The sequence below is a fragment of the Stigmatopora argus genome, chromosome 10 (assembly GCF_051989625.1).
Source record: "Stigmatopora argus isolate UIUO_Sarg chromosome 10, RoL_Sarg_1.0, whole genome shotgun sequence".
NCBI classification, from domain to species: domain Eukaryota; kingdom Metazoa; phylum Chordata; class Actinopteri; order Syngnathiformes; family Syngnathidae; genus Stigmatopora; species Stigmatopora argus.
Window position 1 is genome coordinate 7,188,846 of NC_135396.1, and position 17,695 is coordinate 7,206,540.

General features: G+C 40.4%; 2 protein-coding genes and 2 long non-coding RNA genes across 12 annotated transcripts in view; 2 read left to right on the forward strand and 2 right to left on the reverse strand.

The window, feature by feature from the left end:
* The first annotated feature begins 1,016 nt into the window (after positions 1-1,016).
* Positions 1,017-8,895, forward strand: ccnl1a (cyclin L1a). Of its 4 annotated transcripts, XM_077611008.1 has the most exons (10): positions 1,036-1,366; positions 1,564-1,638; positions 2,118-2,227; positions 3,581-3,701; positions 3,790-3,854; positions 6,601-6,700; positions 6,778-6,882; positions 6,990-7,243; positions 7,654-7,752; positions 7,832-8,895. In XM_077611008.1, exons 1-10 carry the CDS (start codon positions 1,127-1,129, stop codon positions 8,277-8,279), a joined length of 1,617 nt encoding a protein of 538 aa, XP_077467134.1. In that variant the 5' UTR covers positions 1,036-1,126; the 3' UTR covers positions 8,280-8,895. The 4 variants fall into 4 exon arrangements, 3 of the variants coding, with proteins under 3 accessions (XP_077467137.1, XP_077467134.1, XP_077467136.1); XR_013303515.1 differs by lacking the exons at positions 6,990-7,243; positions 7,654-7,752; positions 7,832-8,895 and adding an exon at positions 4,234-4,247 and having other exon boundaries at positions 1,017-1,366; positions 6,778-6,818; XM_077611010.1 differs by lacking the exons at positions 1,036-1,366; positions 1,564-1,638; positions 2,118-2,227 and adding an exon at positions 2,582-2,602.
* A 635-nt stretch (positions 8,896-9,530) lies between these two features.
* Positions 9,531-11,648, forward strand: LOC144084000 (uncharacterized). The gene is made up of 4 exons (XR_013303679.1): positions 9,531-9,661; positions 9,853-10,945; positions 11,031-11,113; positions 11,535-11,648. It is a non-coding gene; the product is annotated as an uncharacterized LOC144084000 (long non-coding RNA).
* A 43-nt stretch (positions 11,649-11,691) lies between these two features.
* Positions 11,692-13,449, reverse strand: LOC144083999 (uncharacterized). 2 transcript variants are annotated; one of them, XR_013303678.1, is made up of 7 exons: positions 13,355-13,449; positions 12,655-12,734; positions 12,485-12,564; positions 12,331-12,394; positions 12,196-12,251; positions 12,061-12,115; positions 11,692-11,751 (listed from the first exon to the last, which is right to left on the reverse strand). It is a non-coding gene; the product is annotated as an uncharacterized LOC144083999 (long non-coding RNA). The 2 variants fall into 2 exon arrangements; XR_013303677.1 differs by lacking the exon at positions 12,485-12,564.
* A 1,062-nt stretch (positions 13,450-14,511) lies between these two features.
* Positions 14,512-17,695, reverse strand: part of veph1 (ventricular zone expressed PH domain-containing 1) — a 36,857-nt gene continuing 33,673 nt past the window's right edge. For 4 of the 5 annotated variants that reach the window (XM_077611463.1, XM_077611460.1, XM_077611462.1 and 1 more), the window contains 2 exons: positions 16,988-17,041; positions 14,512-16,906 (listed from right to left, as the gene is read on the reverse strand). In XM_077611463.1, the coding sequence (XP_077467589.1) occupies positions 16,724-16,906; positions 16,988-17,041 (237 nt within the window). In that variant the 3' untranslated portion in view covers positions 14,512-16,723. The remainder of the gene's footprint in view (positions 16,907-16,987; positions 17,042-17,695) is intronic. The other variant, XM_077611461.1, reaches the window with a different exon arrangement.

Genomic DNA, 17,695 nt, shown 5'->3' on the forward strand with positions numbered 1-17,695 from the left:
TAAGTTAACAGTGAACGGTGTGTACACCTGAACAGTTTGTATAAAAAAATACCCATAAGAAACTTGAATTTGAAAAGACAGCATCCTAACTGAGCCAGTCGTGCTGATGAGCCAATAAGTGTCTTGTGATTGTGGCCATTCTTTCAATTTTGTTAAATATGTGAACACCAAAATAATGAGTCACTGCTTCTCTCTGCTGTTTGACTGCTATTACTGCAACCCCTCGGGCTGAAACTGGTATGATCGTAAATAAATAATGACTAATGTATAATAATCGATATAATATATATAGTAAATATATAAAGTTTTTTTTTTGAAATCCTTAAATATATGAAAATCTAACGATTAAAAAAGAACCATCTGACCTAGGTGTCTATTGCGCAAGCACGTGTAGTACTATGAATGTGCGCGTGGTTTGCGGAAACTGTCTGCGGATGGATATGTTCCAGAGGCAAATGTGAAAAGGTTGGAACTTACCGTAAACCACGTCACCCGGGCAGTTGGGACTTCCGTATGTGTGAAATACTTCATAGACTTGACTCATTTAAAAAAAAAATACTATAGTTAAAAAAAACAATTTACATGTTAACAAATTGAAGGGCTTTGCTTTCTTCGCGAATATATTTTTTCCCCTGACAAACTATCAAAATTGACATTTAATGCCTTTATTGTCATTATACAAGTATAATGAGATGTAAAGCTGCACCACGAAGTACACAAATAACGGACAAAAAAATAATCAATAAATAAGTACTACATAATAAATAAATAGTTAACATAATAAATAGTCTACAACATACACAAAATAATTCGGGAAGTGCAATTAACAACAAACAAACAAATAGTCAATAATAATAATTAATCAATAAATACGTAATAAGTCGTATATATACACACACACACACACATATCTATACATAAAAATATGCATATGTGCGTTGGAGGTCCATTACACTTGATCTTTGAACTATCCTACAGTACAGCCGGCGAAACTACTTTTCTTCTCGGATGTGTACCAACGTCTCTGCCTTAGCATCTTTGTGACGTCACCCTCTTAGTCCGGCACCCCGTTCCGTCGTGTTGCTGCCTGACTGCTGTCGCGTCGTCATTTTTTTTTGAAAAAAAAATGGCCGCAGGTCCCCTTTCTGTGTCTTCAACCGCGTCAACAAACAACGATGGCATCCTTATTGGTGACAAAGTTTATTCCGAGGTATATCTTACGATCGATAGCTCGCTTATCCCCGAGGAAAGGCTCTCTCCGACGCCGTCAATGCTCGACGGCCTCGACTTGCACACCGAGACCGACCTTCGAATCCTCGGATGTGAGTTGATCCAGTCGGCGGGCATTCTTCTCCGTTTGCCGCAGGTTAGTGGAATCCTTATGAAGGGAAGTTGTGTGTTTTTTGAAAATATCTGCTGATTGTTTATGTAGGAAGTTGTTCAGAAATATGCTAAGGCCTGTTAGCTTTTAGCTCTTTCTACCACTGGCGTGGTGGAATCAAAATGGCGGCGGTCCATTGTGTTCGATCAAGGTAAATCCTTCCAAAATATCTCGTTTGACAGGTGGCGATGGCGACAGGGCAGGTGCTTTTTCATCGTTTCTTTTACTCCAAGTCCTTCGTCAAACATAGTTTCGAGGTAAGTTGCGTTTTATCGCGTGAACTGGCTTCGCTCTTCGTGCCGTATCATGCTAGCTGATGTAACGCAAGTGGAACGTTAGCAGCCGCCATGTCGCTCACGTTCAAATGCACCACATTCACTCAATGCGGTGGATCTCCGTGATAGCGAAATTATGACAATTTTACAAAATCAGACTCCCAGTAGTTGTGCTTTGAAGAAATTAGATTTTTCATTTTACAACCAGCAGTTAAAATCTGTCATAAAACGCCTGTATTCATCTCTCCAGTTATGTAAACGTTAATAAACTAGGTCAGCCGGAGTCCATGCAATGATTGTGCGAGACTACTGTAACTTACTATACTAAACTAGTATACCGTTTTTAAAGTTTAAATTTGTGGCAAGATCATTGTCATTGTTTTCAGTTTATTTGATCCTGGTGTTTGTCTGGTTTTCTCCCACTGGTTTCTTGCAACCATCTGCTTCATTTTTGTATCTAGATTGTTGCTATGGCTTGTATTAACTTGGCATCCAAGATTGAAGAAGCACCTCGGCGGATACGAGATGTCATCAATGTTTTCCACCATCTCAAGCAGATTAGAATGAAAAAGTAAGTATCAGCATTATGATTTCACTTCACGCCCCTTTTAAATGCGGAACATTCTCCTTGTATTTGTTAACGTGCCCTTCTTTTTCAATGTACTCTCAAACCCTTTTGAAGCATTTCAGTTTCTGACAAGTATCCAAATGTAACTTTTGAATTTTTTTTTTTGACCCACCTAAATGTATGTATCAAGAATTTCCCTTGTTTTAGCAACTTAAGGGGTAGTCCTGCCTCTTCTTTGGCAGTGTGAACTTTTAGTTTGAAGTAGAAGTCTGTTCATGACAACACCTTAGATCTTGGCATTAACTTGGCTTCTTTTTTCCCTTGCAACCAACTAACAGCGACCAGCTACATTTACCAAAGCCCGGGTGATGTGGAATGGTACGTAAGACTGAAGCAGTCGGCATGACAACCATGATCCAAGGGGGCCTATCTCCTCGCCCAGGCCCCTTCCTGTGGGAGACGCCCGTGGTCCGCGCCACCTCGGGTCCCTGGGATCGGGGATGACAGGTTGGCCGGAGGTCCTTGGCCCCCTGGGGACCTTGAAGAATTCTGTGGTTCAGTCATAAGCTTTGGGTAGCTGTCCGTCAACTGCGCACCTTTGGGTAACGTAGTTTTCTTTTGACGACTGCTCACCACACATTTTGATTGTGCCTTTAGCGTAGAAGCCCATTCAACAGATGTCATCGTAATTTGAAATATCAGTGTTCGTTGCTTAAAAAAATACAATAATTCGTACCTTAGGGCTGTATGTTCCTAGGTTAGTTGCCTGTACATGTGCTTGAGTTTAAATTAAAACGTTTTTTGTATATTATGATATTACCTATCCCTTTGGCGCCATTTTAAACTTACAATATGAAAGAGGCATTTACACTTTTAATATTACATATGTACTCGATGTAGTATTTCAACTTAAACTACCTAGCTTTTAAATGACACATCTCATAATGTTGTGTCCTTACCTAAATAATCTTGCCGCTTTCAGGCGTCCAATACCTGAAGCCTGTTTGGGCCAGCAGCAATTATTCGCTGTCCAACTGGATTTGGAAGTCTGCTGCCTCTCAGCAGCATCCAGTGTGTTAAAGTGAGGCGTTTGCAACGATCATTTTTTTGATATTTCAATGCAATGGCATGCTGTGATTGAGGTTGACAGCTACATATCCTTTAGGCTTATAGAACCACAGGAGTCTTCAAACCCCAGCAGACTGTCAGGCATACAGTTAAACCTGCTGAGAGTTGGTTGAAATGGAGAGGAAAAAAAGAGTGCATTGAAATAGAAGGGCTCTATCATTTGGGTGGGGCTAATAGTACAGTACTTTGAGGGGAAACAATTTTTATTTTGATTCCATTGCAAACTAGGACAACAAGTCCATTGATTCTTGATCAGAACTACATAAACACCAAAAATCAAGTCATCAAAGCTGAGCGTCGGATTTTAAAGGAACTGGGATTCTGTGTACACGTCAAGCATCCCCACAAGGTGAGTGTTGATCTCGTAGAATTCATCAAAAGTGAATGTAGTTTTGCAACAATCCACCCCGTATTAAGATGCACAATTTCCCCTCTAGATCATTTTCATGTACCTCCAAGTCCTGGAGTGTGAAAAGAACCAAACATTGGTCCAGACCGCCTGGTAAGTGTCCTCTTTGTTTTCCCACCTCACCTTTGGCAGTTTCCTTTTGTATCAGTGACAAGTTTCGACAGACAGACAGACAGACGTGGGCTAAAGATGATCGTTTGAAACACTTAAAGGCCACCCGATTACTTCCTTGGATATCATTAAACTTATTTTTGTGGAAAGCGGTATCTTTGAGAGCAGTGCTATGTAAGCACCGTTGTTGATTTCAAGGAGATTGAAACATTTTTTGCCCTGCTGCGTTTGATCGGGTTCGCCTATTGTTGCAAATTGTGGCGTCACACACGTGTGCCCTTACGTGGCCTTGCTGTAAATTGTGGCTGGTGTCAGGGAGCGTGATTTAACTTTGTCCTTTCTCTCTACTCTTTGATTAAAGGGTAGTCCGTGCTGGTAAGTCACATAAAGAACCTCTGAACTCTGCCTCCTCCAACCACATGACCTCAGGAAGCCTCCCCCCTTTGGCTGGCTGCCCCTCTCCACACAGCCAGTCGCAATGCTGAGACTCGTTGAAGGGGGTGCTGGGGCCTTTCCCAACAGCCTACATCGTCTTTATTTTCTCTTGGCTCTCCACAAGGATTTGTATTTTTTTTATGCCAAGGCTTTTATTTAGATTACACCATTTTTTTTAATTTTTTTAATATTTTTTTTAGTTGAAGTAGGAGCAGGTAAAACAAAAAAAAGTTGAAATTCTAGTATGTCATGTCCCGAACTGACGTGTTTTCCAGACATGTCTGTTTTGCAGGCGGATCCAGTTCTCAGGTTTTGCCTCCCAGGACCCGTCTTGCTCTGCAGCAGTCGCAATTCAACAGATTGGCATGTTGTCTAGTAGGCATAGTGTGCGATGCTGAGCCACTAAAGTATCTTGTGGCCAATTAGATGATGGCAGGCTAGCCTGATGAGTACCAGCATTGTTTCTGAAATGAGTCAAATGAAAGTCATGTACATAGGAAACAATTGCCAAGATATTACTGTATTATCGCCTGGCTAATTGTCTATATGGGTGGGTGATCCGTTGCATTTGCCATCTTTCCCCGCTTAGGCTACCTTTTTTGTTTGGTTTCTTTTTTTGTCTGTCTCCCAATGAGATTGATAACCATGTTCCTGCCCATGGTATTTAGCTTTTTTTTTTTTTTTTTAGATATTGAGTTCCTTTCTGGAAAGATCAAATCTTTAGCAGCACAATTTCACTCGAACCAAGGCATTAATGCTTGGTTCGGAGTCTTGTCACTTCACCACCGTTGCTACATAACTAGTTAAGTGACAACGTTTGGCCAGAGAAAGCTTGCACAACTGATTTCTCCCAAACTAGCTTTTGTGCATGTTGGCCTTAAAAGCTTTTGCACCCTTGTCGGTTCAGATCGATCAATCTGAATGTGACAACCGTGGGGTAGATCCATACTTCCTACATCTACATGTGTGCATGTTCCCCAAGGCATGTGTCATCATTACCCTGTCCGCTCATAAGGGGGTGTAGTGCAATCCCGGCAGGCCTCAGAAAGGATTTCTTTTTCTGTGACAAAAAAAACTAGTTTCATGGGTACCCCAGAGAGAAATGGACAAAGTTGAATTTTATAGCACTACATATTTCACTTAAACTCTGCACCAGATGTTGATTATCAGCTCAACATTAAATTCAGCTGCGGCATCCTCTGGTACTTCAAATTCAACTCGGTTAACTCATTTTTAAACTGTATAATATACACTAGTGTGGTCAGGTAAATCTTTAATCCCCAACCCGGTAAACAATTGTGCCTTCTAATCAAGTCCTAAGGGCAAAATGGCCTTCACTTTATTTTTAGGGTGACAAAGCAAGAAACAATGTTTTTTTTAACCTCCCGACCATAACACGTAGCATTTTCGTAGTAATGCCTGAAATCATTTAATAGTGAGGTCCAGTGCCATCTACTTTAAATATTAAGTAATATATTGCCCTGATAAAAACTTTTGACTTGGTAAAAACAAGTGTTGGCCATTGTGAAATACGTACCATAACTAGTCATTATTGTGACTGGCCACCCTCCCTTAAGTTTTGCGCAACCATTGCCCTTTAGTCCATCTGCAAACTCCAAAACCTTTTTGACTGTTCACTGACAAGGAGCGACCCTTAAGGAGCCCTTGTCTTAGATTTGTCTTTTGTTGTGTAATTGTAGGCGTCTTGCTTGAAATCCGGATGCAATTGTTCCGGTTTCACGACACGCTCTTCCCAGTTCCTGTTGACAGTCATTTGATAACATCTAATGACTTTTGTCACAGTGGTGCCATTTGTTGTGCACGCCTTGTTTCTATCTCTGTGCCCTATTTTACTCCTCTTTTGCCACTATCAGTAACAGGAGGAGATAACTTATCATTTTGGCAGTGTGCTTGTATTTTACACGCGATTGTTTAATAAATATTCCGTGGGGCAGCATTACAGCGCCACCGCCGTCTCCGCATGTGCTTTTCAGCATTTGAAGGGCTTTGATATCTCGTAGACGCATTCAGTTTGTGTCCGAGAACCCTTAAGCACCCATTACTCAGAGTTAAATAGAACTTTGGACTGCATATTTGATGAAGCCCATAATAAATAATATACTTGATATTTTGGATTCTTAATTCAAAACGTAATTCCGTTCTAGTTTTGGCTCTTTAAAGTACCAAAGTGATGTCGTTATTTAATGCTGAGCTGGTTATCTTTTCAAATGTGACTAACATTGGCTTTGCGTAGAGAAGATGCTATGTTTTTGTGTGCTCTTTGTCTTTGTAGGAACTACATAAACGACAGCTTGAGGACCAATGTGTTTGTGAGGTTCCAGCCAGAGACCATAGCGTGCGCCTGCATATTCCTGGCTGCTCGAGCTTTACAGGTGAGAGCCATTTAAAAAAAAGAAAAAAAGAGCAATATTTTTGGAAACTTTCAAATTGTAATGAAATTCCTTCTCAGATCCCGCTCCCCGCCAGACCTCAGTGGCACTTGCTGTTTGGCGCAAGCGACGATGACATTAAAGAAATTTGCATCACCACTCTGAGACTCTACTCAAGGAAGAAGGTAAACGATGATATATCTACTTCAGTGTTTGTTCTGTAAAATAGGTGACAGATAAGCATGGATTGGACCTCAAATGCACCCGTGTCTCATTGCAATCTGTTCCACAGCCCAATTACGAGCAGCTGGAAAAGGAAGTGGACCGACGGAAGATGTGCATGGCAGAAGCGAAGCTGAAGGCCAAAGGGCTGAATCCCGACGGCACGCCGGCCTTGGCCTCCGCGGGTGGCTTCTCGCCCGCTTCCAAACCCTCGTCCCCGAACCTGATCAAAGCAGACGAGAAGTCCCCCAATGGTCAGACGCTCAAAGCGGTCAAGAAAGAGCCAGATAACCGCACGCAGATCAGCAAGAGTCCACACAATGGGTTAGTCAGTCAATTTAATAGAAATAATTAATTCTAGATTAAACCCCTTTGTAGACAAATGGGTTTTAGAAATCAAATGTTTTTTATGACATTCTTCATTTTTAAAAACTAAACTTAAATAAAAAATTAAGGAATTGTAATGAATTGAGGAAAAAAATACATGGAATTGTATTGACCTCACACAGCGTAAAGTGTTTTTTTGGGTGCTAAACCATTTTAACTGGTAGGAGCTTGTAAGTCTATTGCCATCTAAAAGATGTTTTTAATATTAATTTAAGGACGTTGGAGTTTTACAAACTTCTACAACACATTCTGTAACTTGGGCGGGAAAGTGAACCCTAACCTTTGAACATGTGTTTACTATTTCAATTTCCCTAGCCGTTTAACACCTTTTGTTGTCCTCCAAACAGGTTGAGGAAAGAGACAAAGATCGGGCGGAACAGCAGGAGCGGAAGCCGCTCACGATCGAGAACGCGTTCACGGTCGAGATCTCGCTCCCCCCGCAGACAGTAAGTCGACGCAGCCGCATTTTGGCACAGGCGCATGTTTTTTTTTTTTCTTTCTCCCCTTACACGTCTTCTCTTGCAGTTACAACAGCAGACGCAGTCGCTCGGGGACCTACAGTTCCCGCTCGCGTTCGCACAGCCGGAGTCCCTCTCCACACAGGCGGCCTCCCTCGCCTTTGCTCCCCCACCTCAAAACCAAGGCCTCCCACCACGGCAACAGCGACTCCAAGAGCGGCGGCCGACACAACAACAGCGGGCACAAGAGGAAACGCTCGCGATCGCGCTCACGCACACCTCTCAAAGTCGAGAGGGAGCGCGAGCGAGAGAGGGACAGAGACCGCGAACGCGCAACCTTCGACTCGTCTTCAAAGAAACACAAGCACGAGCGCGCCGCCGGTCATCGGGGCGACAGGAAAGAGCGGGAGCGGTCGCGCTCGTACGACAGGGAACGGGAGAGGGGCCACAAGAGCAAACACCACAGCAGCAGCAGCAACAGCGGACATTCGGGACACGGGAGACACAGGCGCTGACGGACCCTCTCTCGCATTCAAAGACTTTTCCCAATTGTAAATAGTTTCAGGCGTGTCCAAGCCAGGGTGGACCTGTGTTGTTTTCTCCAATGCAGCCTTCATTTGACTTGATTTAAGGATGTTCATTTCCACTCAGACCAGACATTAGTGCTTTTGTGGCGTGTCACGTCTTTGGTTCATGGCACCCAAACCAACGTAATAATGCAAATTCTTGTAGATGGTCCATAAAGTCGCCGGAAATATCGCAGCTCCATCGAGCCGCCCCTGATCGATTGGTGTGTACGAAACATCTATTTACAGTGTAAAGGTGGATTGATGACCATTGGCAAATTGTCTGCTTTAATTTTTCAAAGCGATCTGCCCAGTGGATAGTTTTGATGGGAATGTTGCTGTTAGTATCAATGATGCCGGAAAGTCGCGTCGTTATCCTCCAAAGTTTATTTTGTTTACAGTTTCCAAAGAGACATTTTTTGCTCTTGACCAGTTATTTTTCTTTCCATCTTGTGATACGGATATCATTTTAAAAAAATCTTTTGTGGCTGATAACTGGTTGCACTTGATTTTAGACTCCACAAATATGTTCAATTTGTATTCAATAAATGAGTTATAGCACTGAGTTGGTTATTTTTTTTCCATCTTACGTGTGCGTGATTACCCTGCGGAGACGAATGAGATGAATTCCACGAGTCTGCATGTAGTGCCCTCAACTTTCGCCAGACGGAGTGAACTCAATTAGAGTAAAAGCGTGACAAACATTTTTACCCCGAGGTGTGATCGTGTTCTATGTTTTATACAGTGGTGGACTGTCAGGGCCTGCAAACCCATCTCTGCCGGCCTAAATATCTGAATCACAGACTGATGTTTATTATATTTTGGCCATGAATACTTATTAAATAATTCCAGATTGTCTGTCAGATTCCTTTCATTGCTTTTCCCTTGGTTGCGCTGCTTCCTTATGTGTGTTTTCATATTTAAGCACTTAACCAATCTCATTTCAGCCATCATTTGTTGCCATGGTCAGAAATCTACCTAAAGGCCTTCACGACCAGTTCTGCAGCATAAAATAAGCGTCGATAAAACTGTTGCTTTAACCAATCAGACTTCGATTTGGCGACACCAACGCCTCGTCGCAGACAGGACACGTCATCGCTTTCACAAACTATGATTGGCTAGTGGATTAGCCAGAGCTGCTATGATTGGCTAGTGGATTAGCCAGAGCTACCGTGTCTATTTGTAATGCGCATGACCGAGGTCAGAGTTCAAACGGCCATTTTAAAAATGGTGGATGAGCCAGGCGCCAGTGGACTTCCGAGCAGCTCAGAAGTGACAATTTTCCGAAGAAAGACCCGATAAGCTTCTTACAAGACAATGCAGCGCATTCGGTTTGTTGTCATTTGGTGGTTTCGAAGCCCCTGTTCTTATTTTAAGGCTGCTTTTTGACGGGAGCATGCCTCGTTGGCGTGATGTAGCCCCTCGTGTTTGGAGACAGAAAATGTTTGCAAACAAATTGGCTACATTGCGTTATCTATAGCTCTTTATGCTTAATAAGAAATCATTCCATTGTGTGTTTCAGTTACTCAACGAGCACAGATTGCTGGAAAACATCAAGAATGTGGCCAAAATGGAGCGGCTTGTCGACGCCATAACGAGCTGTTTGGCAGCAAAGTGAGTCATTTTTTTAAATACTAGTTTCTCTGTCCGTTTAATCATTAGATATCAACGTTCAGTATTCAGAGCTTTGCTCAATTAGCTTTTTATTTATTATGATACATTTACATTTCGAATGAAAACACACTAACTGGTTTGGTTTTGATTTTAAATAGCAAACTACCCGTGTGGTTAACTCGCCCACACAAGTGCCATCAGTGGAGGTGTAAGGAATAAACGGTAAACTTGTAGAATGAATATACCTTTACCCTGGGCTCGGACCTTTTTTTATTTTTAGTTTTAAATGTGGTTTTGACAAAGATTAAGTGAGACATTCATTCAACAATGCCCATGCCTAAGTTTAAATACATGGTAAAATAACCATTTTTTTCTCCATCTAGGAAGAGAAAAATGGAACCAATGATCACTTTTTGGCATTTATTTTAAAAAAAATTAATGGATTTAAAATGATTAACTGAAACACTTGCATGATGAAATAACATGGTAAATGAATGTGGGTCATTTGTGCATCAAAATGGTCAAATAACCAATTACGTAAGGACAGTTAAGGACAGTTTTTTCCCCACATCCATCAGAAATCTAAACTCGTGCTAACATAACACACATTCCCCTCTGCGGTATATGAACAGATGTTTGGTTGGTGATCTGCCTCCTACTAGCTGACTGAGGAAAGGTAAGTGGAAGACAGTGAGAGGTAAGCGAGAGGCAAGCGACCTGTATCCTCAACAGCGGAATGACAATTTACAAGTCCGTAACTTACACTTATTAGGTCTTTTGCCGAATAAACGTAGCTTATGGAGAAGCACCATCAATTTCGTCACACGCAGAAACTGCGTGTGACGAAAAGTAGGCTTTTGTGTTGTGAAAGTGATGACAGGGCCTATGTCCGATTATTATTACATAATCATGTTGTGGTGTTTTGTCAAGGTCTAAAGCCACGGAGATGGTGGAAGAGGTCACAAAGCAGGTGAAAGCCGAAAATCAAAGTAGTGGATGAGGTATGACCCAATTGTTTCAGGTTATTTTATTTCTTATTTTCATGTCATGTGTACTAAATCTACTCATTTTGTATCTTCTCTTCAGGGTCCACCCAAGTTTACCAAATCAACGCGAAAGAAAGGGTGACACGTTGAACGGCATTCTTGGACACCAACATCCCCTCACTGGTACTTGTCGTTCTAGAGCAGGGGTCTCCAACTCCGGTCCTCGAAGGCCCTTATCCAGTATGCATACCTGTCAACCTCTGCCGATAACTGCCCTTATAAATGATTATGATTCCCCTTACAAACACCGTACGACTTGTACGGTGTTTGTAAGGGGAGTCATAATCATTTATAAGGGCAGTTATCGGCAGAGGTTGACAGGTATGTTTTCCATATCTCCCACCACATCTGAATCAAATGATCAACTTGTCAGCAAGCTGTCCAGGAGCTTGATCATTTGATTTTGGTGTGTTGGAAGGCATGAATTGACTGGATAGGGCCCTTGAGGACTAAAATTGCAGATCCCTGTTAGACTCTTATTTTTGAGTCTGTCTCATTTATTTTTCCCCTCCTGTGGTTTTAATGTTGATTCTGTCTTTAACAGTGGACTGCTGACTGGAGAAACAGCACAGGACTTCTTGGTAAAAAATACTTAGTATTTTTTCCAGCCCTTGTTCAAAAGCCATTTTGATGGAAAAATAAACTTTCTTGAATTGTATACATGTCTTATTCATTTTCCTTATAAAAGAATGCAAGTAATGTGACAGGTTAATTTTTTTTATTAACTGGAACACACTTGGTGTAGTCTTTTCGCTGGAGTCCTGCAAACAAAATCTTGTTTTAGAAAGAGGAAAATATGCCAAAACAAGATTAATTTACACAAGTATTTTAACAAAAAAGACTTAGGCAAAATTTATTCATCTTATTGTACAATTAAAATAGACAATATTTTACACAAGTATTTTTTTAATTTAAAAAAAAAAGACTTGACTCGTAAGGAGTTTTTGTCAAGTCTTTTTAAAATGTTGGGCAGGATTTGGGAGTCTTTTCTTACAAGAGAGGAAAGACTTAGTATCAAATCCTGCCCCCATATTAGATAACATCAAATGAAGTTTCTAAAATATCCTTACCTTAAAAGTCTGATGCCTCACTTCCCCAAGCATGAGCCAGAGAACTGGACTTTACCTATACAAGAGGGGAAAAACAATTCAGATATCACAAGCTTATTTGGATAAATACTTATATTTTACAATAAACATATTAACCTGCCAGCATTCTCCAAAGTGCAGAGATTAGATACGCCACAACTTGCGAGGAAGATCTGATGCATGCAGAAAAAAAAGCAAAAGTTATCATATATAGAGAATAGGCTGAGGTGTTTTGGGGGGAAATGGTTTTACCTCTTCTCTCCTGTAAACTCAAGGGTGAATGTTCTGGGCACGCAGGAAGAACTTCATGGTGATGCTAAACAGGGAAAACATGCAAAAGTTATCATCTATAGAGATTGGAGATTCAATAGGTAGGCTTTGGCTGTTTTTTTGGAAGTAGTTTTACCATGATCTTGCCCAGTCTTCTCTCCTGTGACCTCAAGGGTTTGAGTGTTATGGGCACGCAGGAAGAACTTCATGGTGATGCTAAACAGGGAAAACATGCAAAAGTTATCATCTATAGAGATTGGAGATTCAATAGGTAGGCTTTGGCTGTTTTTTTGGAAGTAGTTTTACCATGATCTTGCCCAGTCTTCTCTCCTGTGACCTCAAGGGTTTGAGTGTTATGGGCACACACGAAGAGCTGCATCCTGATGCTAAAGAGGGAAAAATTGATTTAATCAAGTTATTTGGGAGTTGCCAAACAATTATTACAGCCAAGAGAAATCTTACAAGACATTTAATAAACGATCGAGATAAAGAATGAATGAAAATAAGTTAGTGAGTGCTCCGTGCTACTTTCCCTTTTCCAGTCAAGGTGATTAAATACAGACTGACGTTAACAAGTAGGAGAAACTTAGTTTAACAATGTTTGTATACCTGATTTTTTTGTGGTGAAAAGTATCATTACATACAACGCATCAGGAACTAAAGCGTGCACCTGGATGTCATTTTTCAGTGAGCCGTTACCCAGCAAACTGTCCGTTGATGTCTCGACTTTGTTTGATTAGATTGAGTCTGACTACACGACTCAATAATGGAGAGAAAACGGTCAATATACTTTTAAAGTCATCGTGACGCTAAAGCTACGATAACTAGTCACATGGAGCACACAGCCGGTAGGGAAAAGCAGCCCAAACTTAAATGATCGACGGTGTGTTCAACCTGGTATTAAACTAACACATTTGTTGGCGTTTTTGTCTCAATTGATTCCTAAAAAATCTACAGGTAGCGTGATAAATATGCACTTAGACGAGTAAAGTGCTCTACGCCTTACCTCGTCGACCGTCGCCATTGAAAACGCCATTCGAAAGGGGCGGAACCCTGCACATGTGCTTAATTTAACCAGCTGGGTCCCCACGTAACCACGCCCATATTGTCCCGCCATATTGAATGTGGAAAAGATGGTGGCTTGCTTAGCGCACTCCAAGAGGTGGTTTGTCCTCTCAACTTAATAGTATCTATGTTTTGAAGACGCCCATATTGTCCCGCTATATTGAATGTGGAAAAGATGGTGGCTTGCTTACCGTGCTCCAAGAGGTGGTTTGTCCTCCCAACTCAATAGTATCTATGTTTTGAAGATGACGTAGACTAGTCGTGAATTTTGTGGTCTTGATGCTATAAAACAGTGTCAGTACACTTATTTTACCAAATATTGAGAAACATTTTTACTTAGTATTTTACATCAACTCACCTTTTATTCCAGGCCATCTTACTCCATTAAAAGTTTAACATTTGAAACACAAAGAATGCTTCCATGTCTCATCTCATTTTCATGAACCGCTTTATCCTCACTAGGGTCGCGGGGGGTGCTGGAGCCTATCCCAGCTAACTTCGGGCCTGAATTGGTGGCCAGCCGATTGCAGGGTAGAAGGAGACCATTTTGAATTGAATTGAATGCTTTTATTGTAATTATAAAAGTACATATAGTGAATTTTTTAAAGCTTACACCACATGTGCACAAATGACAGCAGACAACCAACCATTTAATCTCACACTCAAACTCATACCTCGGGGCAATTTAGAGTGTCCAATCAGCCTAGCATGCATGTCTTTGGAATGTGGGAGGACACCAGAGCTCCCAGATGTAAACTCCACACATTTGGACCGAGCTGGATTTGAACCCAGGTCCTCCACTGTAAGGCCGACATGCTAACCACTCACCCACCGGGCCGCCCAGTTTAATATTGATGCTTTTTAAAATGTGTCACAGCTGTAGCTGCAGTAAAGGTTTTATAGCCATAAAATCATTATTGAGGGTGAGTTTGATTCAGATGTAGCGCCACTGGTTTTATACAAGTTTAATTAACATTGTTACTTTTATAGATTAGATAAGAGCTTCGTTACCTTCTCCACGTTTGCATCACTTGCAACAGGTCATTTGGAATTTCTTTTACTCACCAAAACAAAACAAAAACAGTTTTGCCGCAAGCATTGGGATTTGCCTTTTAAGATTTATTGATGAAATCTGTTGAGAAAAAGCAATTAGACATGCAACTATTACAAATATAATCAATAGAATAATAGTTCATATTCAAAGGAAGAACAGGATAATGCTGGTCATTAATAGTCATTTTCTACTATTGATCATCTGTAAAAATACACTTAACATTCTTTGATTGTAGGGAACGTAAAACGGCAGCATAGAGCACAAGTGGATAGGAGGACTGGCCCACAATTCTCAAGTGTCAGGTTCAACTCTCGTTTTTGGTTTTCCCTCATAGATCTGTGCTTGAAGCGCCCAATTTTCTTCCATTTCAATTTTTTTCATATAACCAAGTATCACTTAGTGCCATATAAGTCCACTTTAATGAACTTAGATTTATCTAAATGGTTTAACATACCAACCCAAATAATGGCGAATACTTGGTGAGGTTGTGGGTGAGAGGAAACGGGCAAAGAAAGTGCAACGTGGGTAATTTGAGCAAATGTTATGTCTGCAGCTAGAAGAGCTGCAGCTGTTGTACAAAGATGTCAAATGAAGATTATATTGACACGCAGTTGAAAGACCAGGTCCACTTGGCTGAATCCAGAACCTCAGAACAGCGGGGCAGATGTACGAACCACCTGATGCCTAAACGCAGAGTTGACTTTTACACAGTTAATTTTTCTCGACACTTACAACATGAAAATATAAGTAAATATGGGTAACACAAGAAGCTTGAGTTCAGCCTACATTCTGTGCAGCACTTATGAGTTAATACTTAAAAATAAATATCTTTAAAATAAAATAAACATCATTTTTTTCCACATTTTGATCCTCTAACAAAATGAAAGTTGGTGTGTTCATTCTTGGATTTTTCTGAAAGCTGCCTTCAAAATAAAATAAAGTTTGGACACCCTTCTGGTCTATACACTTGATAAATAATTCAAATTTGGGACAATTTGAGAGCGGACCTCTATATATAGCATATCATTCCCATGTAACGGTAAACCTTCAGCATACAAAGTCACATAAAAATGAAACTTTCACGCAATCACTCATATTAATAGCAACAAAACGGCTGATTTACAGCACTGTTTTCCTACCACATATTCCCTCTAGTGTTTGGCAACAGTTCCAGACCGCTAAAGAGTATCAAATTAGGCTTTGGGACCCCCAAAAAATACCTCCGTCCAGACAGCGGTTGCGAAATAAAAGCAATATGACCCTGATGAAAATTTCTTAAATAGATTACTATTTGCGTGGGACTAACATTAGCTCCTTTTTTTGAAAAATAATGCGGTCTTGGCCACAGGGGTGAACCATACATTTTGTGAACTACTCCTTTTTTTGCTCTACTCTGGCCTATTTAGTATTTATATGATAAAAAATGCAATATGAATGGTTGCTTTTTGTATTAATTTGGCAGCATGTTGTTGCCACACCATGAAATTTGTGTAATAGAAGAAATTTCACATTTTAATTTGTAAATTAAATGTAAAGTAATCCATTTCATGTTTTAAAGACTTAATGGTGATGGGTTTGATATTAACACAAACGTCACGCATTAAAATATGAGGAATTTAACATGATGACATGTGAAAATGTCAACATTTTACGCTGATTAGTTGAATGTTATAAAGTTAAATATTTCACATTTTGTGTTCTGAATTTTACATCGTAATAAAATTAAGATTATGTTTTAATTTGATCAATTGTACATAATAATTTTCATGTTTTAATGTGCTTTTTTTGTGGGGCAGGATAAAAACGCTTCCATAGACACGCCCTAATATGAGTTTATTGAAATGTAGTTTATTTTTTCATCTCATTCAATTATTTGGGAATTGATTAATTTGGAAGAAAAAAAATAAAATCAGGGAACATTATTTACATTTCAATTTATGAATTGCTTTTTTCACCAATTACATCAATTATATGTAATATTAAGCATAAAGTCAGATTTTACACCCGCAAGCACGATTTCTGGAATTCATTTCGATCTTCAAACCTTTGTCAAAATGCTACACATTTTGATCAACGCAAAAAAAGGCGTATTAATGCCTACAAAGGCAATAAAATAATAAGATTGATATTATCCTAATTTGGCATTGATCCCATGTTGTCATGGTAAAAGTGGAATGTGCTTCTCGTTTGGTCGGACATCAAGTTTTACTAAACGAAAACGGACAACTTTACGTACAGTTTCGCGATGCCCTGCGGTCACAAGTAGGTGGTGGCCTCCCTGTTCTCCCGTTCCCTGGCCTGAGCCACGGCCACGTTGATGCATTGCAGCCACTCCTCGGCGTGCTTCTCGTCCTGAGCTTTGAGGACGTACGTTTTATTGTCTGTGAAGATCTCGAAGGCTCGCGGCAATCCTCGGTCCCTCCGCTTCTTGGCCACCACCTGAGAGAGACACATTGCTCAAATAACGTTATATGACTCTGAAACGCACCGAGGACAAACGTAAAGGGACGCCGTTCCTACCTTGACGCTTTGCACTTTGTTCAACTCAATGGGAAAGTCGTCCAGCTCGTCTTTCTGCGAAAAATGACGTATAATACATAGCATTTTCGTCATTTTGTCGTCACAATAATGATCAACTTTTTCCAGCCATTTGACCACATAAAAATGACTTTTGAAACTGAATGTTCAAATGTGTTGTTGTTTTTTGTTTTGCTTCTTTGGAGCCGTAAAAGCCATGCAACAAATCCTGTAATTTTCAAGTGTGCAAATTGTGCCATTGCCGTTTTTTTGTGGTGATAACCACTTTAGCAGACACGATGGGCTTGTTGACTAGTGCTCTTAGAATAAAGTTATTTTGTTGCTGTTTACCACCACAGGGTTTATAGCAGAACACTTATGTTCCCTTCATTAATGACTTCATGGAATGAATCATCCACATTGACACTTATTGGTCACAATATTTCATACACTAAGGGAATCAAAGGCGGTACGTTTTAAAGCAGGGGTGTCCAAACTATGGCCCGCTGCCCAGTCTTTATTTACGAAATGACGAAATAATCATCGAATATGGCCTGGACAAGAAGCTCGAGTCGAAATGGTCCAATTACATTTTTTTTTTTTACCATATTACAAAATAATACAATGTTATTATATGTCCAACAAATCTCAAATTGGACAGCATCCACAATGTTCATTGCCCTAACTGAGAAACATTAACTCTATAAAAAA